The 25,168-nt window shown below is 40.5% G+C and overlaps 1 protein-coding gene and 1 long non-coding RNA gene across 3 annotated transcripts; one reads left to right on the forward strand and one right to left on the reverse strand.

Annotated features, from left to right (window-relative positions):
* Positions 1 to 10: 10 nt before the first annotated feature.
* On the forward strand, positions 11 to 13,125 carry LOC141729145 (uncharacterized). 2 transcript variants are annotated; one of them, XR_012580405.1, is made up of 3 exons: positions 11 to 5,025; positions 7,835 to 7,932; positions 10,422 to 13,125. It is a non-coding gene; the product is annotated as an uncharacterized LOC141729145 (long non-coding RNA). The 2 variants fall into 2 exon arrangements; XR_012580406.1 differs by having other exon boundaries at positions 11,103 to 13,125.
* CISD2 (CDGSH iron sulfur domain 2) lies at positions 5,900 to 13,258 on the reverse strand. The gene is made up of 3 exons (XM_074541094.1): positions 13,122 to 13,258; positions 7,269 to 7,480; positions 5,900 to 6,259 (listed from the first exon to the last, which is right to left on the reverse strand). Exons 1-3 carry the CDS (start codon positions 13,222 to 13,224, stop codon positions 6,170 to 6,172), a joined length of 405 nt encoding a protein of 134 aa, XP_074397195.1. The 5' UTR covers positions 13,225 to 13,258; the 3' UTR covers positions 5,900 to 6,169.
* Between the last annotated feature and the right edge of the window lie 11,910 nt (positions 13,259 to 25,168).

Raw genomic sequence — 25,168 nt, forward strand, 5'->3', positions numbered from 1 at the left:
GTGAGGCCAGAATTGTTGAGGTGTGGAGTGGGGCATGAGGTAGAATATAAGCCAAAAAAAATGGAGACTAATGTGAATAACTTCTTGATGGTTGAAACTGGGCTGTGAGATGACAAGTTATACAACTCAAAGAAAGCAACTTCAAAGTAAGTGGTTGTTGATACATAGTGAACAAGTCCTCCATCAGTTAGTTAGTGATTGGTGATTGATCAGTTGGTGATTCCCTCTCCTTCCTCGGTTGTGTTCCAAAACTTGCCTTTCCCTATTGCTGTTCTTCCTCACAGCTGATGCACTCTTTTGTGCCTTCAAGGACTGTCAGCTCTGGTCATACAGCAACTGGTACTTACATGCTCAAAGAGACAGTTGGGGCCATCATAGACTGGTAATAAAGATGTTGGTGCCAGCAGAAAAAAGGACAGAGCCTGAAAATGCGATGAGGGTTGTGGGATGGCTGTAAGGACTGGGGGAGGGTTGTACGGGATTGGGATGGCTGCTTCTTCACCTGTGTACCTCAGCCTTCACACAACATGATGTCAAGAGAGACATGCTGTTCTACAGCCAGGAGTAACCTCTGTTGATCAAAATCCTACTCTTGCCTTTCAGGTTTGGTATCACTTGACAGGTAACAGCAAATCTGTCTGGCTCCAAGGAAGTTGTTGGTAACTCCATTCTGAGGCACAGGGTCAGTACAGCATCCCTCAAAAACTGGAAGTTACTGTGTTATTTTTTGGAAAGGCTATTAGATTGTGCCTGTAACTGAGGTGGGCAACACTCTCCTGCAGATTGCTACACTACAGTTCACTGAACTCATTTTACTGCATCCTGTGTAGAATACATTTGATGGTGTCCAGGTTTTGGCATTAGTAAGAACAAATAATTTCTATTTTAGCTTTTAAATTTTTAATATGCAAAACAAAAAAAAAGTACAAAAATACTTTTATCTACTTAAATACTTCTAATGTTGACACTGTACTATTTGCAGGTAAGCTCTATATGTAGCTATACAGATGAGCTGTATATGTAGCTGTACATGCATGCCTTTGTATAAGCCTTACTCTCTAAGCAAAAAGAAAGCTTCCTGAGAAATAGTTCAGTTTCATTGCCTGCAGTTCCAGCACAATGATAAAAATGTCAGGAAATTTATCTGTTAAGTTTTCCCCTAACAGTTATCAAGTACATTATATTTCTCTTAACTGTGCACACTGCTGTTCTCTCTGCCTCCTCGGGAACGTACCATCTTCAGTTCAGTTCAAGTTTGTCTCCTGACCCAAAAGGAAGATGCTTTCAAACTGCACCTGATGGGTTTGAAGCTGGAGCAATGGTTAAGGGTGCTGTGCTTGGTCTTTATTGTGACATTCCTGGCCTTCTGTGCCTGTTCTGACTACTTCACGTGCACTCCTGGTGTCCTGGCCCGGTCCTGTTCAGTATCTTTACTGATGATCTGGATAAGGGGATTGAGTGCACTCCCAGCAAATTCGTGGACGACACAAAGTTGGGTGGCATTGTTGATCTGCTGGAGGGCAGGAAGTCTCTGCAGGGGATCTGGACTGGCTGGATCGATGGGCTGAGACCAGAATGAGTTCAAGAAGGCCAAGTGCTGAGTCCTGCCCTTGGGTCACAGCAGCCCCAGGCAGTGCCACAGGCAGGGACAGAGTGCCTGGGGAGCTGCCCAGTGGAAAAGGACCCGGGGGTGCTGGTGACAGCAGCTGAACATGGGCCAGGGTGTGCCCAGGGGGCCAGGAAGGCCAAGGGCATCCTGGCCTGTGTCAGCAGTGGTGTGGCCAGCAGGAGCAGTGACTGTCCCCCTGTACTGGGCACTGGTGAGGCCACAGCCCAAGAGCTGTGTCCAGTTCTGGGCCCCTCACCGCAAGAAGGACATTGAGGTACTGGAGTGTGTCCAGAGAAGGGCAGTGGAGCTGGGGAAGGGTCTGGAGCACAGGTCCTGTGAGGAGTGGCTGAGGGAGCTGGGGCTGTTTAGCCTGGAGAAGAGGCAGCTCAGGGGGCACCCGACTGCTCTGCAGTACCCTGACAGGAGGCGGTAGCCAGGTGGGGGCCGGACTCTTGTGGCATGCTGCCAGTGACAGGATGAGATGAAGAGTCTAAGCTTTACTAGGGAAGTTTTAAGGTGGACATTAGGAGGAATTTCTTCATAGAAGGGGTTGTTAAACAGTGGAATTGTCTGACCAGGAAGATGGAATCATCTTCCCTGGAAGTGTTTAAGCAAAGACGGCACATAGCACTGAGAGTCGTGGTCTGGTTGACATGGTGGTCATAAGTTGGTTCAGTGATCTCAGAGGTCTTTTCCAACCTCATTGATTCTATTTTGTGAAATGCATGTAGTTTTAATTGGAAATGGTAATTTTGGTAAAGTTAACTGACAAGGTGAGGAAATACAGTGTGCATTAGTAGCTGTCTATAAAATAGTTCTACTTCAATAAAACTTAAAGGAGTTCACTTTTTTGTAAAGCTTTATAAAAAGTAGAATCCTCACAGAGGGATCACTATGCCAAATTTGGAATGTGTTCAATAACAGAAGTGTGATGTTGGAAGGATTACACCCCTTTAAATTTGGACACAACCATAAGTACAAAAGCAAACCTCTGATGAAGAGCTCTTGTTTGTGATAGCCTCTAATACTTCCTCCCCAGCAAAACAGCATGTCATAAATGGGATTTGCCTGTTCCTGTAAACTCAGTGTGCTCTCAGTTATACATTAGATCGCTTCCACAATTCTGAGTGCCTGAATAAGCTATACCAATGAAAACTTCCCATCTTTTTTGTTAATCTAAGTGAGATTGAATAGATTTTTCTTTCCCTGCCATTTTATGTCCATATTTCTCATGAGACCCCTTTCCCCCAGCTTTTATTAAATCTTCAAAAAGTATCAGGTTGGAGCTATTATAGAGACCTGCAGATCTAAAATTAAAAGCTTTAATGCTTTATAATGTTCCCTCTCCTTATCTTCCAGAAAGAAAACACTTGCATCTTTTCATTAAATGATATGTCAGGATTAAGAACTTAAGAGACTGGGGTTTTTTAGTAAGTATCCCGACAGTTTCAGCTGCTTTTGAATAGCAACTAACTTTGGGATTAGATTTCAGTTTTTATCAGAGTACGAGTGAAGCCTGACATTAAAGAACACCTCCTTTTTAACAAAAAGCCTTGAAAATCGTTACTGAATAAGGCATAAATTCAAGCCAATTAAATAATTATGCCATGGTATTCTCTTATTTGCAGGAAATAAAATAAGAGCACAATGTGCAGTAACTGATAAGCAGAGTCCCGCTGTCATGCAGACATAATCACAGGCATAGTGTGGGGGAAGTCTGAGTGTGCTGTTCCAGAAGGTTCACAAGAACCTCTGCAGCAGAAAGGTCTGACAGCAGAAAGTGTTCCCAGCAGCCAGCATCCAGCAGCTACAGCAGGCAGCATATGGGAAAAGACAGAAATTGTCTGTCTGCAAGCAGGGAGTCCAACAGGCCAGGGGATGTGATGATGATGTGATTATAATCACTGCTTACTCTCTCTTTTTCAGCCAAACTGAGCTTTTTATGGAATTTAAACTGAAGTCTAAAATTAACTGTGAAAGAGTCATGTAATAGCCACAAAATGGATGATAGTTTCTGTATCTTGATTTTTAAATAAAGAGTGCAAGAGACCAAATTTTTGGTCAATTGCACTTCAGTTACATTTGTCTAGTAGTTGCCCCAAGTCAGACACCTTTCTCCAAACCTATTTTACAAGTTTATTTGTATTCTATTATAACCATGTTCAAATTAATTATGAAAAGAAAGGAAAACATTGCTGTTCTTGTAAACAGGTGTCACAAAATGCCGATTTCCATTTCCCCAGATTTTCCATCAACACTGAAGATCTGGTCCTATGACCTCCGTTCCAGTCTTTATTGGTATTTAGGGCAAATTTATTCCTGTGTATGGAGCTTCCCAAGTAGATTAGAAAAGTCAGGTAATTAGTTCAGCTTCTCAGTTGCTGGTGAGACACAGAGCTGTACAGGCACTTCAGCTTTTAGCTATCTATCTCTGACTTCAGATGGGAAAGATTAGTAAATTCTTTGAGATTTTCTATAGGAAGTTCTGTGGACATGAGAGAGTATTACCTTGACAGATTTTGAAATCCAAGGAAATTATGATTTATCTTGCTTGTGAGTCTCATTAAATTATCTTGTGGAAATTATAAAATGTGCTTTTTATAGAAGAACTGTGACTTGCTTTTGCAACACAACAAATTTGTTCCATGCCCTTACAAATATAAGTACAAACAAAAAAAACTGTCCCTGTTTATCCTATAGCCATGTCTGTAGATTGCTGTTAAACTATCTCATCTAAGAGCAAGTAGGGAGAAAAAAATAATTCCATCTCTAACACAGCTTGATTAAGTAATGAAGAGGTTAAACCTTACATTGTTCTTCTCTTCAAGGAGTTTTTTGGGAGAAACAAAACCATGTTGCTGTATTACTCACTTTAACAAGGTTTCCCTTAATTTAACAGGTTTGGTTGTGATTTCAGAGGAAACCAATCTGTTTGACTACAGAAATATCCTGATAAAAGCTGGAAGCACATACAGCCTGTGTCTAATAAGTCTGCTACAGTAGACTGTGGTTTTTAAACCCTGAAAAAATTGTCAGGGACAGGGCTTGACATTTCACAGTAATTTCTTCACCAAACCCAAGAACTGGGGATTGATATTCTATATACATCTGTAAGTGAAAACAGTATAAGACACTTACCTTTATATATTTTTCCCTGCTATAAATGTTTATATCCTAATACATTTATGGTTTGCTCATCCATTAAGGCAAGACCACCATGAAGCATTTAAACAATAAACATTATACCATGGTTCTGTTCCACACGTTATAAAAGCAGGAATTTAACACACAGTCACATCCTGATCTGCCATCTTTTACTGCAAGGCAAGAGGTTTTGGAACCTGGAACTACAACTGTCACAAATTGAGGAGGAATGATCTACCTTAACTCTGCTGCTGCTGCAAGAGCCCTTATGGGTGAGAACAGCTTTCTGACTCGCTTTCTGTTTCAGCACTCTGGTGATCAGCTTTGGCAACAGCTCTGGGGCTTCCCACCTAACAAAGGGTCAAATAAAATGCTGTTAAGGAATGGGTGAGAATCTGTCCATGGTACCATTGTCTGAAACTGGAGCATGGACTGAATTTTTATTTTTAAACTAATGGATACACTATTTCATGGGAGAATTAAGCACTTTAGAATAATTAATTAGAAATCCAGCTGTTAGGTAAGTAGTAATTATCTGCATCTGAATTTAAGCCTCAGCACAGCAACGTTCTGACTTGCCTAAGTAATAATTCTGAATGAGTAACAAGCCAAGAGAACAGCTCAGCTCTGCATCCTCACTTCTGTCTCTTAACCCATTCATCCCTTGAAAATTCCCAATGCAAAAAGTAGTGACTGTAATGCAAGGGAACTTGCAGGAGACAAACTTGTGTTTCCTTACCACCAAAACAGGGCCCAAACTACAGGGTTAATGGTGGTGGGTGACCTGCTCAATAATTTGGTTAATATACAGCCTGGAACTGCCAGCACTCCACCTGGGATGCTGTGTGAAACTTTCCAGCAGTGTGGGGTTTGTCTGAGCTGGGCTGCTTTGTGTAAGACCAACAAAGTGCCCACTTAGACACCATGCAGGCCAGACCTTCAGCTAGCATGACTTAACACTGATCTGCTGCCTGAAAATACATTCACAAAGGAGAAAGTTGGTATCTTTTTCTCCCCCACTTAAGTACACTTAAATTTGTTCCTGAAAAGCTGAGTAAAACATGATTTCTCAGCAGAACAAATCCAACAGAAATGTGCACTTGAAATAGTGACAGTTTTATAATTGTATGTTCATACAAAAAAGGCTTAGTTGTAGAAAGTCAATTTATTATTGAAATAAACGACTTATTTACAGAGATAGGTACTTTACAGTTTTACAAAGCAGGCAAAATTCTTCTCAGAATAAGGTACCAAAACAGTGACAAATTCATCACTGTCTAAATGCAATTTATTCCAAAAAGAAATCTACAGCAATCATGAAACTAAATCATACCAGTCACATAACAAAATGCCGTCCCTTGCAACTACAACAGTATAAAAGACTTTTTATCAGTCATGATCTAGATTAAGCATCTGCTATACTTCTTTCTTCTTGAGTATTAGTGGACCTACATTATCTCCTGTTAACTCATTGTGCTTGTTGTGGGAGCCATCACAGACAGGGAACTGAAAAATAAAAACCAAAACCAAGGAATTAGCATAATTCTGTACAGCAGTTGCACGGTGATTTCTGTATTTCTTCCTGAGCCCTGAGTGCTCTGATAATGTTGCTAGTTCCTCCTCTGATGTCCTGGTTCAACATCAAACTCCCTGTCTCCTATCAGACACAGGATACTAAGGGCAACAAACACAGTTAATGGGTAACTAAGTTTGGGAGATCCTAAAATAGCTGTTCTTAGACACAGAGTCAGGGACAAAGCCTTTTCCATGAAAGAACAGCAAACAAAACAGCCATCACAGCTACAAATGGATTTACTGTACAACTATTAAGAGTGCTCTTTAATAGATTTAGTGATTTGCAACCAGAAAGTACTTTTTTAAGAGAAGCTGAAATACTTGGCTGAAGTGATTAGTCCAAAGTGAGAATAGCTGAGTTAAGCTTCTTCAGTTCAGGGCAGACTTTATTGTTTTTATTAAAAAAGGAAAGCATTTGGTCCAGGGAAAACAAAACCAGACTGTGGTCAGGACATTCAAAACTGAATCAGGAAATGAAAATTGAGGCAAAATGAAATACACTCGTTTACATCTAGCTGGTTTGGGGGATATGGAATATCCCAACCAGTCATCTCACTGCTCTGGACCAGATAGGAATCACCAACACAGGCCTAGCCTAATTTTCATTCTAATATGAACAACTTTCTAAGCATTGTTCTTTGCAAAATAAGAGTAGTTTTCTCTTAATTAGTTGCAATGTATTTCCAAATATTTGCTTGGTTTTATTCTTACTCACATGTGCTACCACTCTAAACATTTTTAGAGAAACCCTACTGTGTTTCTTTCAAGTTTCCACAGTTACTTTCTTCATGTAGTCAGGTTTGTGCCATTCTGCAAAGTTCAGGAGCATGTTCCAATTCCAGACAAAGGCAACAGCTCAACACAGAGCAATCCACTACCAAAGCTCTGCTAAAAATATGCAAGTTTCAATCTCTAACCCTAGAGCAGCACAATGTCTTACCGTCTTCGAACGCCAACACCTGCAGTAAGCTTTGGTGAGGCACAGATCTTCAATGTTGATCTCATTCACTACTTTGGGATTTTCCTTCTGGATCTTGAGGTTAATCAAGCTATCCTTCTGCTGTTTCTTCTTGGGGAGGAAGGGACGAACAGCCAGGTAGCCGAGCAGGGCCAGCACGCCCAGGAAAGGCAGCAACCGCAGCCATTCTGAAACTGGAGACAAGGCGGGATTTAGGCCGGCTTTGGGCACCGCCCCAGGATGCTGCAGCAGCAGCTACCTGCACATGGCTTAGGGGCTCAGCAGGGCCCTCAGGGAAAACAAGATTCCATTGGTGAGGCTCAGGGAAAAAAAAAGAAGACATAGATTAAATCCTAGGATTTACTCCAGCCAAAGTAAAAATCTGACTCCTAGAATTTAGTGAATTGAAATTAATTGATGAAATTGAATTTTATCACTCTAGAAGATGATTCAATGGAAGAATATAAAACATATAGAAGATTTATTGAAATGGGCAACACTAAGGTACTGATAAAACCTTCACCAATCTCTTTGGTTGTATTTTTCAGACCTCTGCTCAGGGATCTGCAATCAGTTTCTACAACACGGAGAAAGAAAGACACCTAAGACCAGGAGGTGAAGTCACAGAAAATTGCTTTTTACCAAGGTAAGGAACTTCTCTCAAGTACAGTTAAAAAATAAAAGTATCCACTGCAGATCTGGCTGCCCTGCTGCTACATCATTGTAAATCTTCTAGGCATACTGGTGAGAAAAGGCTTACTGGACTTTTTAAGACATGCATCAATAATTGGCATTTATATAAATAAGGTGGATCTACTTTGCCAGCAGAACATGCTGTGAAGAACATGCACCCCAGTGCAATTTAAATACCACGGTGCACTAAAGGTTGAGAGCATTTTTCTAAATTTCTGGAGAATAATTAAGCACTCATACAGAAGGGCGTTTAAAAATATTTTAGAAGAGAAAGAAAAAAGTATAACAAGCTGGACCACAAGCAGCTGCACAAGCACTTTTTAAGACAAGACACTAATTTATTGAAGATTAGAATATAGCAAGATTCTGCTCTAAAAATTGTTTTTTGAAAATAAGATGTACAAGAAAGAAAACACAACAGAGCAGGCTAAGTCTGCCAGGTGGGTTGCAGCCCTGAAAAAGTACAATATTCTGTATAGCTTGATTTAATTTGTACTAATAAAACACAAGTTTGCTAATACTTCTCCAGTTAGAATCCAATGGATTTTTCTTAAGGATTTGAATTTTCTGGAACCAGACCATGTAATGAAAATAATTTGTGGGATTAATATTTTGTTCTTTGTTGCCTTTGATGTGACAGCCACATTTAGTGCATTTATCTGGCAATGCATCACAGCTGCCTAAATGCTAAAGGCACTGCAAGAAGTGTCAGCAGTCATTCCCCAACTGCACCTGCAGCAGTCCCTGCACACCACAACTCACCACATTCACTAGGACTCACTGCAATGCATTCATCTCTGGTGCTCTCTACTTAGTTCCTCCAACGAGCTGCAAGCCTTAAATAATAATTAACACTGAGATACTTAAATGTTTTCAGCTGCACAGAACCCTGAGTTCCTGGACAGCAGTGCCTGTTTGCCTTCTCTATCATTACTTTTCCAGAACACTCCATCAATTCCATCAGGAATCCAAACACACTTTCTTACCTTACCTGAAGGACTGACTTGGAATGTATTTCAAAAGAGAGGTAAAATATTTGGTCACTGAAAAAAATTTCCAAACTTTGTATTTAACCTGACTGTTGACAAAAATGTGGATCTCTACAAAGCTGCTCCTCTGAACTCCAAGACAGAACAGTCATTCCAAGAGGCACACCAGGACCAGAGCATCTGTCAAGTGTGTGGTGAATATAACTGGGCTAAGACTGACACACAAGAAGGACAGGTCTCACACTCTGATACAGCATCAAAATGAGAACAGGGGTCATGTCTCTGAATGGCTCACAGCCAGCTGGGTTCACACAAGTGAAAGAGGAACATGATAGCTGTAACCTCTGGGAAAGGAAATTAGAAGTAAACATGAATAGGATGTACAAGGCTGTTCTTTAGGATGGTTATTATTTAATATTTGTACCAAGATAACTGCTGATAAATACTTTTGTCCTCACTAGCCAGTAAATTCTGTGCTTACTTCTAATGTGGGAGTCTCTGGAAAGCCCCCAGTTACATTCATGTGTACACTAACCATAAACTGGCTTGTTATTGCCAAAAGACTGCCTGAAGCTCCTGTGTTTAAACTGAAAAATCAATGTGATCGTGTTCTAAGGCATGGATACAAGACACTGTCAGAGATCTCTAGGCTGGGTGAGCAGGGATGGTAAAAACCCTTCATCCACACTAATGCAATGCCTCCCTACAAGTGTAGACTGCTCTGGTTTTGAAGCCATGCATACCTTTCTGAAGCACATGTAGGGCAATTCACAAGACTTTATTTTCACAGCTGACAACTCAGAATTCAGCCATTACACTGATTCTGAAGATTCTTTATCGGTTCTGCTGCATGGGGACAGGCAGATTTTGGAGACAGAAATGAAGAGCAGTGTATGGAACAGGTCAATCTTCAGACTTGTGTTAGATAGAGACTAATCCCAAAGATAAGTCCTGGAAAATATCAGAAACCAGAGAATTCCAAGAAGAGAAGCTGAGGCAATGGATATTTTCAAGGAGAGGTGGTCTTAATTTTTAGTTCAACAGTAACATGTCCAAAACCAAAAGAAACACACTATGAATAAAGGTACAGGCCAGCCACTGAGAGGAAAATCAAAGCAGGTATTCCCTGCTTATCTTCCATCAACTACTCCTTTGGTATCTTTGATTTATGTTTCAGCTACTTTTTGTGGAAATAACCCTATGCAGACCAAAAAGCAGCTTCTTACAGTAACAGCTCAACTAAAAAAATCAAAATTTTAACAAGTATTAACTACCAGTCAAAAGGAATATTGGAACTGTGCTTGTATGTCCTCTAAAGTGATGACATTCTTCATGCAAATTCGAAGTACGTACTAATTACATTCTCTTCAGAACTAACAAGCAGATCTATCCTGGTTTTGGTTGTTTGGTATTTTGAGGTGAATCTCTATGCTATTTTAATGACACCTTCCAGGGCGAAAAGCAATGCTGGCACGAGACAACACTGTTCATTTCACTGAACTTGAGAAGACTAACAAAGCAATTGCAAGAACCTGGAAGAGGCTTCTGAGCAGCACAGCTTGATAATTTAGATATCCACTTTCAAACCCAAGGTCAAACATTCTTTCCTTCCTCCCTCACTGCTTTTACCTTCAGGAGTTATGCACTGGATGTTAACAGTTTTCTTCTTCAAACAAGCAGTTTTTCATTCTGGTTTTATAAAGTTACACCAGATAACAGATGTCCACATCTTTAACCAGCACCCTATACAACATCCTATAAAAAAACCAAAATGCTCCATTTACTTTTGTTCTGTTGTTTCTACAACTGATGCGCTACAGGAACTTAAATTGCCTACAAGCTAATGAGAGTTTAGAAGCAATAAAAGAGTTAAGACTGCACTGTTGCAAATCTGGATTCTGGCCTGCATTTGCAAACAAGGTCTATGTTGCCTAGTGTTTCATAGTGCTGGTCCCTGACTAAGTTCAATAGATGCCACCAAAGGGCAAATATTAATGCACTTTAAATATTTTTAGACCAATGTTACTTCTCACTTTCCAAAAAGGAGCAAAGTATGCCTTTTGCCAAAGAATATACTTTGTAATTACAGTAGCAAACACAAAAGGTCACATTAATTTTCTTTATTGTCTAATAGTCTTTCCTAATGATAATTCCCTGCAAAATAACCCCAGGATTGGGAATCCCCTGCTCTTGGAGGCTTTACGACTGGACAAAGACCACAACAACACAGAAGAGGCTGCACTTGCTCCAGCAATCATTTTCTCAAATGAAACTTAAGACTGACAGCAGCTCTGCGAGCAAGCAAGCAGACAGCTCTTCACCCAGCAATGACGTTTCAATGACTTTCAATAACCTTTATGCCCTAAGAGATGGTAACTCTCTACTGTAGGTGCCCAGGATGCAGTGTCCTACAACATCCTTCTCAGAAGTCTCACTGTGTTGCATTTATCCCATGCCATGACTTGAAGCACCTGTACAGTTTCGCTTTTTTCCCCCCTTTTCATTCATAGTCACCCTGGCAGGAAGAGGTATAAGCATGGTGGCAAATACTAGTCTAGTTTGCTATTGAATAAAAATTTAAAATGTAAAAATGTTCTCTCTATAGCCATGTATTTTTAAATATACCTTTGTCTCCTGTTTTTAGAGACAAAAAAATCACTAAGAACTAGAAGCAGTGGATTTTTCAGGTATGCTCATTAAATCCTGCCAGTTCTCAAAAGCAGTTTCTGACTCAGCTCCTTCTTTTACTTTTGTTTAGTATTTTTGGGACTGACATTTCTCATGTTTGGTCTGCACTTAAGAAAGCAGTTATTTGCTTCTTATCCTCTCTCCAAATTTGAGGAAGTACCTTGAAGTCAGTGGGGTAAACAATGTGACAACAAAACAGTTCTCCCATGCTGATCACACTAGGTAAAAACCCTAAAGCCCTGATTCTGGTTTACAGACCCAACCTTCCAGAGGTTTTTCAGAATAAATCATATTACTACTACACATTATGAGTACAGAAGACTACACAAATAAAATCCTGTTACAAAAAGACATAGTTAGATGAGTGAAGCAGTAAGATACTAAAATATTACTAAGCTTAACAAATTTAAAGTTAAGTTGTGGTTACAAGGGCAATTGGCTTCATTAATAAACTGACAAATACTAGAAACAGGAGAAGTTGCATTGTTCTGTAGTTTGTTCTATCCTCCCTTTCCTCCCAACTCTGTAGCAGCTGAATTTCTCTATTTGGTAAATATAATTAACAGCTTTGTCATATGAGAGAGTACTTGTGGAAGAATAACAGTTAGTTTAAAAGAGATCTGCTTGTTTCAGAGGAAGATAATGTGACTTGCAGGTCACAAGCAGCATAAACATGCTGGAAAAAAGAAGTGCTCAAAGCTGGCTTTAAATAAACTGTGCCTGTTCTAAATTTAACAATTTTCCAACACTATTACAGTCTGGGTGTTAGTGCTGCAAGATATAAGGTTGATTCTGCACTTTGATAACTTTTTCTACTTCTAATTTTTGTGGAGAGTGTTCCTTCCTTCTTGTCACCGGACTAATGCTGTCACTTGGCCGTGCCTGAGGGCCCGCGTGTGTCACACGGCCGAGTCTGGCCCCAGAGCCCGGGCTGCGGAGCACGGAGCGCCCACAGAAGTCGCCACCGCTCACTCTTCGCTCTTGCTCACTCTGTCAGAGCTACAATCAATGAACTGCTGCTTCCACTCCCTCACGCAGAAAACACTTACAACAATTACTACATTTAAAAACTATCCTAACTTTCTGTATGTGGCAGGTTCCTAGAAAGAGGTTTTTTGGTTTAACTCGGTTCAGATGCTGCCTTTGACCTGTGAGGAAGAGGAAGAGGCCGTGCTTCAGGCCTCCGGCTAAATCCCGATCCATCCCGGAGCACGGCCTCTGGCCCACCGGCCTTGGTTCCCGGAGGAATTTCAGAGGCGGACGTTTCACTCTGTCCCTGCACTTCACCCCGACACCTCCTGCCGGGTCATCCTCCTGCTGCAACAGTTCAGGGTTCGGCGTCCCCCGTTCTGTGCCGCGGCCGGCAGACAGCCAGCGATGCCCGGAACGAGGGGGGAGAGCCGGATCCCAGGCAGGACCGACCGCGCCGCCGGGGCGGGAAGGGGGTCCCGCTGCCCCCGCCTACCTGTGAGGCGGATGAAGCCGCCGACGCTCTCGGGCAGCGGCAGGCGCTTGAGGTACGCGGGCAGCTGGACCTTGACGATGCGGGCCAGAGTCTCCAGCACCATCGCCGGCCTCTCCCGCCGTGCCCCCGCGCGCCGACCCGGGGTGCGCGCGCCGCGGGGCGGGGCCGCGCACGCGCCCGGCCGGCCGGGCCCGTGCCCCCCGCGCGCCGCCCGGCCCGCGCTGCCCACCGGCGCCGCTAGGGAGCGCTGCCACGGGAGCGGGGATCGGGAGCGCTCCCGCCGCCAGGGGGCGCGCGGGCGGGGAAGGGAAGGGAAGGGAAGGGAAGGGAAGGGAAGGGAAGGGAAGGGAAGGGAAGGGAAGGGAAGGGAAGGGAAGGGAAGGGAAGGGAAGGGAAGGGAAGGGAAGGGAAGGGAAGGGAAGGGAAGGGAAGGGAAGGGACTGTATTTAATAATATGTAGCTTATGCTTACAGGTTTTATGTAATTATATGTCATCACCCTGCTGCACTCAAGTTGTATTCCATGTTGATGGTCTTATAAATATTGAAGTAAAAAGATTTAAGGTTTTACTTCATGTGAATGAGGTAGGATAATGGGAGTGCTGAGAGGTTCAAATTTACAGGAAGAGGCCTATCCGCCTCATGTTTGGCAATAATTTGCACAGAATAAGACCTATCATGTATGTTTGTTTGTTTCTTTTTTTGTTTTCACTTTATTTTATTGTTATGTCTAGGAGACTGGACATTTTTTGGCATAGACAATCCTCCCTGTATAGGCAGATGAAAAAGTGGGAAGCATGTAGCCATTCTGGGTCAGTTTAGACAATCCATCCAGACCTGGAGACTCTAATGTTAATCCCTTGGACATGACAACACCATTTGGTTCAAGGTGCTTTACTACCACAAGTGAATCTATCATGTGCTAATAGCATATAGCACAAGAGTATGAGCAGGAAAGCTGAAGCAGCACAATCCTACAAGACCTGTCTCCTTCCTTACATGATCCTGACTGAAGCACAGTTCTCTCTCCTCCCTCAGTGTACTGAAATCCCACCATATCTACCCAAATCAACTGTGTGCTTCTCCTACTGGAAAATACTGGGAGCTAAGTTTAGGATAAATCAAATTTATTTGTGCTTCTGGCCTATTAATTTTCTACCTGTGGCCCTACATTAACATTTCCTGATGAATCATCATCTTTAGCTAGTGGGAATATTCCTGTGATCTCAGAGTATCTAAGTTCCCTACCTCACCTAAATTTATTCACCTAATGACTGTGTCTGATGTCCTAAGATGATTCCTTCTTGTCTAGGCAGATGCCAGCTATTAGACAAGATAATGAAAGAGTAAAACACTTGGTTATTCCTGTAAAAATTATACATCAGATGTCGTGATGTGACCTCCTTTGTGAGACTTTCTGAGGGAAGAATACATAAGGTAAATACTCCAGCCCTAAATCAAGCACCTTCACACTGAGGTTGAGAATCTCTGTCCTGCCCTCCTCCTCTGGATGCCGGTAGCACAGCTGACATTGTGGGGAAGCTCCTGAGCCCTGCTGTGCTGACTTTGATCAATGCTGCACTCAGCACACTGCAAGTCCATCTGCACATGTTGCTCTCCCTGTGTCCCTCCTGTTGTGTAGGGATCAGCTGACATGAGTCACACATGGGTTTGGTTTATCAGAGTCTGAAAGTCACAGATTAGGGCAAACCTATAAAGAAAGTGAAACCTGGATGAGATCTTTAACCAAAGTAGAAGTGAAAAGTGTCTTTAGAAACCCAGTTTTAACTGGAGCACAGGAGATGCATGTTCACCCTGCCATTTGGCTGCAGACTTCTGTTAGCTTTAAGGGGAAATGTAAGCTTCAGGCTTGCTCAGCCCTGCAGGAAAGAACAGGCTTTTACAAAGTAATCCATCTTTAGAGACAACGTTATGGGTTCAGAACTTAATCAATATCAGGAGGTTTAACAGGCAGGTGTGACATCTTCCCTCTGTTACACATGTTTAACACTCTATGTGGACATTCTTATTCCAGAGGCAGATTTCTTCTTCAGGATTTTATCAGTGTGTTTTTCAACTCAAATATCAGATATTGTTTCATATCTGGAAAATGTTCTAATTTTTTTGTGGGGAGAGTAACATGCAACAATTCATTCTTGTATATTTAGTCTCAGTCTGTGAGTTGCTAAAAAGTAGAGATTGCCTCTGCTTGTGTGTTTCATGCTAAATTTGGCCACTGAAACTCTGGTATTGGGAGGATATGTAGAAGTTGCTGTAATAAAAGAGCAGCACAAAAAGCTCAGACATAGACACTTGAACAGAACCTAGGTCACCTGTGTGGAAAGATGAATATTGCTTTCAGCACTAGGTATCCTCTATCACTGGGATTTTTCATCTAGCAAGAACGTTACAGATAAAATGGAGCACAGAGCCCACATGTAGAGGTCTCCATCCATGGGGCTAGCTCTGGTCTTTGACATGGAATTCCCCAAGCATTGCCCAAATGAGAACCAGCCCATGCTTTGATAAGGATGGGAGAAAAGTTGGTGGTGCAGATGATGTTTGGCAGAATTTGTTCTTGTCACTGCAACATAGCTGCACTGGTTCTGCTCACAGCAGAAATAAGAGCTGTCTTCAGCATCCACAAGCTGGTTGGTCCTGGTCCAACAGACTGAGGATAAATGAAAAGAATCTGTTTGTGTTCCTCCTTATGTTACCCTTTGAAAATTGCTCTGTTTCCCTCTGCCCTTAAATCAGCTGTAAAATGAGATAATATTTACTGGTCTGTCTAGAACATGTGAGATTTGCAAAGGAGAAGAACATTTATAAATTCCATATATTTATTTTATTTCACCAAGTACACAACAGTAAGGATAAAAGATAAAAGGTTCTGAGGCAGCAGACACACAGTTCTTACATCAGTAAAACAAGCCTAAGTAGTAATTTGCTCAGTACTCTTTCATGGTAATGAGCTTTTCTATCAAGAGAATGTCTGGTGTTGTTTCAACCATTTTCTTGGAACTGGTATTGCCATTTTCTAAACTGACCACCTGGAATAATGTCTGCAGCAGGCTAAAGTACTACTGCCAACTAAAAGGGCTGGCTTCTGTGATCAGCAAACACAAGTCTCCTGAGAGGAGGAAGCTAGATCTGTCCTTTTTTATTTGAATAATTTCACAATGGGGTGATTAGCTGCTGTTCCTGCTGTATGCAAAGATCTCTCTCTCTTCCACTTCCCCAAAAGCAAGCGAAATCATTACACCCCAAAAGAGCTGTAGGAACTGTGATTCACTTCATGCAATATCTCCATCAGCTAATTATGCAGCACTGTCAACATCCAACTATTAAACACCTGAATCTCAAAAACTAAGCAGACTGCCTTAAAATTGGATAGAAGACCACGTAGATACAATTACTTTTCTGTATTTTATGCATAATAACATTGTAAGCAAGTTGCAATTGCACTGCACACAGGTTGGGTTTTTACTTCATATTTTTACATCCAGAGGTTTAGTTGCCCAGAGAAGAAAGCTGAGAGTGTTGTGCTTTCACTTGACTCTGAGACCTGGCACCTTAAGTGGCTTCTGCTGGTGTTCACTGAAAATAGCTACCTGTCCATGGTGGGCAAAGTGTTCAAGAGAAAAATAAGTTAAGGAAACAAATCACATTTATAACAAAATCAGTGGGCTAATCATGTGATACCATAATGTTCATATTATAAAATTACTACTAAATGAGCATGGCATTACTTTCTAATCTAGCTAATGTCCAAGAATTTTACAATGTAACCATTGTGTTTTGAAGGGAGGTACTATCATAATTGCCTAACTGCAGTGTCCCACTAACAGCATGTATTATTGTTGAATTTTAAAAATCCCTGTAGCTTAGAATGGCACTTATTGTTGGAGATTGTAGGGAATTAATTTTGAAGGGAATGAAAACAAACATGTAAAGAAAAATTGCAAGATTTCTAAGAATTGCATCAGGTTCCAACATGGCAACTTTGTACATGAGAGAACAGAACAGTAGACACTGTTTTTATTTATTTGAGAAAAATGCCATGCTTTGATCTCTCAGCCATGGGTTTAACACTTTAATTCCTTTCTCTGATTGCTACTGCTGGGGAGTGGGAAATGTTACCCATGAGTTGGGTATAAAACAAAGTTGAATAAATCCCCTGCTCAAGAAAAAAGAAGTGTATTCAGTGCTAACTTCCCAGATATCCCCAGCCAAAGTTCAGTTACTTTCTATTTACATTGTATGGGTTTTTCCAAGCTGGAGCTGTCTTTTTATGAAGTGGTTATCACTGGTAGTAGTTTCTACAGCTACTCTAACCCCTGCAAAAATAGCACAAGATGAAACTAAGAATACCCACTCTATTACCCTGAGTTGAAATTGCATTTATTTAAAGCACAGAAAGGAATAAGTTGTATGACACAAAACTGTTGTAAAAAACATCAGCCAAGTAATACTAAAAATGCACAAGAATACTAAAAATGCACAAGAAAGTACACAGTAAATTTAATATTACAATCAGTTTTAAATTTTGATCCATTACAAATCACCCCGTTTTTCCATCTGCATGAGGTAGCTGATCCAGAATGTACTGCTCGTGGGGATCCAGAATGATCTGATTGTTGGTCACATACAGACTTGCATAGATTTGGAACTTCATTGGCTTCCAGGGAGCTGCTATTTCACAAGTCTTACTCAAAACAGAATAAGTATCTTTAGGATTCACTAATATGTTCATAAGAGACCAGATATGTTATTGATTTGTAGCAAGTTCTGCCTGGTTTGTTGCAATAAACCAGACTGCAAAATCCCTGATTGTCCCCTGGGAGGAAGCTGCAGTGATGGAAAACAGATACATCCTCCCCTTCACTAAAGGACCTACAGAGGACAAAGCTGATATAATCTGGGAAGTGCACACTGGTAAATGAACAGATGTGAAATAAAACCACTATCAAAACACTGCAAGCTGTGATCATGATGGGAATTGTGGGGACAAGAAGATGATATAGCTATAGATATAGATATAGATATAGATGTGTGTGTGTGTCAGTATATTCTCAGCAGCAGACCACTCACCTTTCCTTTTTAAATTGCATTGATGAGTGAAGATTGTCTGTTCTTGACCAGATATCTGAGGATATATTTTTCCCTTAGTGCTTTGCTCCCTTGGCATAAGAGCTGTCACTGAAAGATATTTCCTTTATTTTGGAAGGCAAAGGTGAGAATGCCACAAGACTAATTCCTGTGACGCCATGTGCATTCTTTGGCACTGGCTAATTATAGCACAGAAAAACTACCAGATCCCTGCTGAGGACAGAGTAGATGATCTCTGCTGTAGGACTGCACTCTGCTCTTGGGTTCTTCCTTTGTCACAATGCCAATGACACTGCAGTGAAAGGGCAGTTTGTCATCCCTTCTCAGACAGCTGTGCAACAGCAGCACTGAGGAGATTTCTGAGCCTGGCTCCCCTTTTCAAGGTTAGCCAGTTCTGGCACTGACAGTAACCCATACTCATTCTCTGTCATCTTACAAGAGTAAAGAGGAGCAAAAGAGAAACCTCAGCCCCCAAACAGCATGCCTCTTTAGTTTAGACAAGTGTATGTCCAACAGATGGAGATGAAAGCCAGAAAAAAGTGGCTTTCTTGATTCCAAGGCAATGACATGGAACAGTATTACAGCTGGTAAATAGGATTAATACAGCCTCATTTATGCCTATCTTACTAATGCTTTTTCTTTTCCAGACATTCCTCATCCTCTGGACCATCATTCAGTTATAGCACAGTGCACTTCTAGATCTACACAATTAGCTATTTCCTAGATCTTTAAGTTACTTCATTAACTTTTAAAGAAATTGCCAGAAATTTATATAAATTCTGTACTCCAGCCTAGTGCACAGAGCTGTAAGATCTGTAAATATTTTTTAATAAGATGCTTTCTCTGCTGATTCAAAGGGGGAAAAAGTAACAAAAACAAAATGTAGGATATAAACATATCACCCCCAAATTTACAGAACTTACTTTACAGGAAATGTAATCCTAATGGCTGTGAAAGGTACATGATAATTGAGAGGCATTCATGTTGAACAACATGCTAGGAGAGTGCTTTTGGAAACTAGGAAAAGATCCTAGTGCCCCTTTTTATTAGAACAGAAAGGCTTTTATTGAAAGCTAATGTTGTGATAGTATCTAATTAATTTATTAAAACACTTGAGAATGTTTTAAACTGTTTTCCCAAGAGGAATTAAATTATTTTTGGTTGGGGTTTTTGGTTTTTTTTACTTTTGTGTGAGTTACTTTGACAGTTTCAGGGGCAGAAATGTTTTGATTATTCAGGAAACAAGTATAGTAGAAACCACTGATGCACATAGTCCCTCAAATTGCCTGTCCATCACGATTTGATACTGTCAAATATCCTGAATGATGAATGGGTGAGGGTATAATTTAGTCTCCAAGTACTTGAGTCCTCCATTTCTACTGTAGCAGTGCTTTCCTTATATGGGAGCTAAATGGAGATCATAAAATCATTTAAGATAAGCCACCAAGTAGTCAGGAGCAAAATTATCTTTTTTGCTGTTATTTTGAATTTAAATCGCTATGACTGAGAAAATTAGTATCTTGGATTCCACTACCAACTCCTTAAGTGAGTATTTTTCAGGGGGTATTTTTTTTTACAAGATGATATCCCATTTTTCAAAGCAAAACAAACCAGAATATTTGCAGTTATTATTGTCTTTATAAAAACAGATTCACATTTATTGCTTGGAAAAGTGACAAATCCATGTAGTATTTCTTGACGAACTGAAAAGCATGCTTGACCTTGAAGAATAAAAGTCAGCAGGAGTACAGAAGTCAGGTTGCCTTTGCTTTATGATTTGCAAAATTTTCAGCGACTTGCCAAAACCTGGCCATATTTCATTACTACCATGTCTGTCACAAACCCACCTCCCCAGAAATACTGCCCTGGTCCATCCTCCTAACCATAATGATGAAATAACTGGCTAATTTCAGTATTGGTGACTTAGAGTCATCTACAGTATTTGCCAAATTACAATAGGACATCAAACAAGAATAATATGCTATCCTTCTAAAGATATATTTGGCTGTAATTACCTGGATATTTGAGGTCTAAGTAAGCTCTTGAATACCCTGTGGTTAACTGGAACATAGCAAAGAAAAGAGCAGGCAAATCTTTAAAGATGAGATTGCTCAAAAAGACAGAAAGAAAGTAAAATGACTCCTCATTCCAATGATACTTGGCTAGTTAAATCCCTTGTCTAAATAAACAGCATATACTCCTGACAGTTCAAAGACAAACCAACGAACCAAAAAAACAGAAGTATTTCTGTGGAGTTTCTTATTTTCCTAAATCATTAAATTAAGTCAATACACCATCAAACAATTAAAACACAGCACTCTACAAGACACTAATAATTTCCCCAGAGAAACACACCATTTTTCTGTATAAAACACAATGAGGGGGAAAAAAGAAAGAGAAAGAATGTTCAAGAAAAAAAAAACTCTAAATGAAGAGTGACAGCAAATCAACCTGCTGCCTCTGCTGAAGTGTAGTGTTTATTTAGTTACAAATATGTGAACAATTCACCAGCAGGACTGCCTCAGAAGAAGGAGGCATGGCCAGGAGAAGTAGTTTGCTGCAGGCCATTTGTGACATCAATGGTACCAGGGCTTCCAGCTCAGTGAGGGTCTCTGCCCCAAGTCTTCTGGAAACACTTCCCTGCTACAAGTCTGCAGGGAAAGCTACTGAGATAAAAGATGGTTTCTACTTCAGTGTATGAAGTACACCATCAGTGTCCTGATTAGCTCAGGCTAACCCATTCCCTGTACCTCTAGTCAAACAGTGAGAACTGTATTTTGCACATAGCTGGGCAGGTGAATGGAAGCTGCACCTCAATCAACAGAGCCTGCTGTGACCCCTGAACAGCCGTGCCCATACCAGGGAGCCAGTGAAACACCTTAACTGGCTTGTTTGAGTAATTACCTTTAAGCATTAATATTTTATCTGAACTAGCAACTTTTAAAGCCCATTAGGCGCACTGCTCAAATCCTTTCTTAAACCCAAACACCCCTCAAAGGTTGTGGTTTGCTTAGTACACTTGCATCCTGGAACAAGCACTGGAGTGGCAACCGAATTAGGATGGTCCAAATCTGGCTAGTAATCAATTACATCAAAGTAATAAAAATAGACATATCTTGAAAGCTCTCCAGAGAATCCTTTGATGTCTCCTTTAGTAAACACAATAGGTCAAATTACCTACTGCTGAAAACTGCTGGTAAGAGCTTGGTCATTTTCAGTAACAGTGTAACCCACACAGACTTAGCTTGCCGTCTGAAGGCAGCCTGAGGGGACAAAAAACAGGTATAACAAGGAGAAGCAACCACCTCCAAAGGGATAGGGTAAAGTAGGTCACCATTAAACACCCTTTTGACAAGGTCTGCAACCGATGTACCCTGGCCTCCTGAAACTGATAAAATTCCTGAGCTGCTCCAGAGAGGGGTTTTGCCCACTGAACTCAGCCTGTGTTACCTTATTTTAGCAACAGTGGATAATTGCTTAACCCTTCACACCCCTCCTATTTTGCCATGTATGTTTATGTTATCTATGTTTATTCAGGCATGTAAAGAATTCATACAAAAGAAGGAAACAGAGGTAGTTAGTAATTGCACGACAACAAAAAATTTCAGTTTTCAAATTTGGCATTATAATTACACCATGCACATGCTCATCTGACTTTCATGCCTCAGTGTCCATAGAGCTGAATCAGCAAAGAAAATGAACATTCTTGTTGACAAAAACTGCTGGTGACTTGACAGGGATATATTTTTCATCTAGATCAAATGGTAGTTTTGCTGAGGGAAAAAAAAAGAGTGATACTCTGTATGCATACTAATAAATAACCTGTAGTGATTTTCAGAGATTCTCTTGCTTAGGTCTGTAAAAATAGCATAAAGGATTTTATGTTTTCATATGTTTATTCTTGTAAAATAGCTCTTATTTTCTGGAAGGATTTCAAGAGAAGAAAGAGAAAAATCTGTAACTGAAAGAAAACTGTGTTGTTGCTATGAAGATAAAAAAGTGCGAAACAATGAAGTGCTATACAAAATCCTGAAGACCAGAAGATTTTGTGGGGGACTTAAGTCTATTTATCTTGGTGTAAGTTACTGAAGTGTTCTATGCTCTTGTGAATCCCACATGATTGTGCAAACTATGAAAGCTTAGCATACATTCAACAAACCACTCCAGATTTTCTCTGGGAGTCATATGTAGACTTAAACTCTAGGCTTTCCAACACCTTACACAAAGCTGCAACAACTTAAAATGGATTGATGTAGGGACTCAGTGTTTTGCACTTCTAATTCAAAGGAAATATGGATTAGCTTGGGAATTGCTTCAGTGAAAATGTCAGAGAAGCTGTTGAAGAATTGGCCAAGTTGGAATACCAAGGAAGTTACCTTTTATCTGGTATTTCTTGAAAACTAACTGCTGCCTAACACACTGACCTTGGGCTTCATTCCAGATGTGAAAGGGGGTTGCCTACCTCTTCTTCCTAAGAGAAGGAGACAGAATGGTCACAGATGCAACAGCCAGGGAACTAAGCATGCACTGGCAACTGTGACCTAAGACCTTCATCCTCATTGAAGGGGAGGTACCCCAGCTACACAGAAAGGCTTGCTGATCTAGGGAATTTGAAACAGATCAAGTGGAACACAATGGCATCCCCAAACCTGTTTTTTTCCACTGTCTTGTCATGGTTCTTGGCAAATTCACCCTTTTTGTTGTTTTGTTTAAAAAAAAAAAATCCAATGGAACAATCTTATTTTATCAGCTTTCTCCTGTGATCTTATTCTTTGTGGTATCCACTGAATCAAAAGGGCCTTCAATAAGGTGAGTTTTGCTCAGATTAAAGAAGGATTTGGCTGCAAGCTTGATTTACAGTAATTAAAGGAAAAACAAGTTGGACAGGATGCTGAAGAGAAAATTGAGGCCTGGTAATCCATGCAAACAGGGAGAAGCTGTTGTTGTTGTTGATCTTAGTTCTTTGTTTTCCAGCAGCATGAGCTGAAGTGTTCTGAACAGTAACTAATAGTAATCTGTTGGATGGTTTAGATGGAAATCTTGCTTTTGTTGAAGTTTTTTTTTTTTTTTTTTGTCTCCTAAAATGGAAAACCTTTTTGGAAAACATTTGCATCTTGTTTCCCCCTTTCCCCTCAGATATATGAAGCATCCTGTATGGAATGCTGCTTAGTGTCCAGGATGCTTGGTTGCTCCACCTGTTTTGAAGGCAGGTAGAATAGCATTCTCCAAATATAAAACTGGCTGGTCTCAGGCAAGCAGAAGTGAAAAACCAGCACTGACGTACAAGTAACCTATGTTAACCTTTACACTAAAAGGCTGGGCTGCTTTTCCCTCCAGGGCCGAGGGGCAGTGCTGTAACAGCCAAACAAGGCAACCTCCATTCATGGCTGGACCTTCCATTCCTCTGTTGGACCATCAGGAAGCAGCTGAAATGCACTGCTGAATCCAGCCTTTGGAAGCTGTTGATCACTTGGCCACACAGGGCTCTGGAACACCATACTCGAAAAAACAAAATTTAAAGACAAGGTTCAAGAGAGCTGGTTTGCTCTCAGTATTTTTGTGCAAACTGTTTATTAGCAGGCCACATCTACTGAGATATTTTACATAATAAACCTCTAAAAGTCTAACCCGACTCCACTACTGTGGAGGATTAGACATGGTAATACCTCTCTACAGCCACTTCTGAGGATTAGCTTCAAAAATCAAATTAGAATGAAGCAAACACAAATAGTTCCACAATAAGTTGCAACACCCTTATTCAGTAACCATCATCTGCACCTCTTGCATTTTATATTACTGCATGAGGATTCTATGCAAAAGAATATACATGCTGTGTGTGGTAAAGCTGAAAAACTCTGCATGGGCACATCACCATATTCAGGTTTTGAGGCCTTGCTTGCCCAAATATTCCTAGTGAAGTAAACAAACGAATTGGTTTTATTTATCTCCAAATACTGAGGAGAAAATACATGATTTTTACATCACAATTTCAGGAAAAGGAGGTGAGAGTGGAAAGGATAATGTTCTCCAAGAGGAACTGTGTGCTGTGACTTGCAGAACTGGTCACAGAACTGTGACTGTATGTCTTGTTTTTCATTCCTACACAAGCCATAATTTTTTATTATTTTTCTCAAAGGTCAGTATTTAAATGGGCAGATTTGTTATTCAAAAATTACCAGCAAGTGCAATGAAGTGTTTGCCTAAACAAGTATACTAAACTAAAATTGGCAAATCTGTTTCTGAGCAATGGCTATAAACAAGAGCTATCCAATAAATTTTAAATTCTCTTAGAGGTCAAATGCTAATAGACATATTGAAATTAACATGTAACAAAACTTGATTTACCAGATTAACAATTCCAGTTGTCTTAAATTAGCAGGGAGAATTACACACTGTCAACAGTATGTTCGGGCTGTTCTTAATTTCTTTCATTATACAGAAAATGTGAATCACAAGTCTGATCAAAAATGTTAATATAGAGTCATATTAGAGGTCATTAATCTCAAATAATAATTACAAAATGTAGAACTGGAATGCTGCCAAGTATCTAAATCTCCTGAGATGACAAACCATACTGAAGCTCAGAAAGTTTGTGAGCAATTTACAAGGCAGAGGATCATGTCTGTGGTACAAAGATAGACACGCTGGTGATTTGGAGCAGTTTAATAGCATCCATAATCCAAAGCTGGAACAGCAAGGTGTTCTTCAGCAATATTCTTGACTAAGATGATAAGAATGACAATCAAATAGTTTGTAATTACACTTCCTGAACATGCTGTTCAGTACAATTAAAAGAATAAGCAGAAAAGGAAGACTACATAAGGAAGTTGCTAGGATTGGTTTAGGAGATCATAGCAAGATAACTACACTTTACAAGTACAATGCATTATTTACTCTTTCGCTTGTAAATATCAGTGTTAAAAAACTATGGCAGTCCTG

Source organism: Zonotrichia albicollis, chromosome 5 (assembly GCF_047830755.1).
Source record: "Zonotrichia albicollis isolate bZonAlb1 chromosome 5, bZonAlb1.hap1, whole genome shotgun sequence".
In the NCBI taxonomy this organism is placed as follows: Eukaryota; Metazoa; Chordata; class Aves; order Passeriformes; family Passerellidae; genus Zonotrichia; species Zonotrichia albicollis.

Excerpts from the sequence above, each read along its gene's own strand:
- CISD2 (XM_074541094.1), bottom strand. The coding sequence starts at position 13,224 with ATGGTGCTGGAGACTCTGGCCCGCATCGTCAAGGTCCAGCTGCCCGCG. Across the intron at positions 7,481-13,121 it reads CGGCTTCATCCGCCTCACAG|TTTCAGAATGGCTGCGGTTG; the intron begins GTAGGCGGGGGC and ends CCTTGTCTCCAG. Across the intron at positions 6,260-7,268 it reads GGTGTTGGCGTTCGAAGACG|TTCCCTGTCTGTGATGGCTC; the intron begins GTAAGACATTGT and ends TTTATTTTTCAG.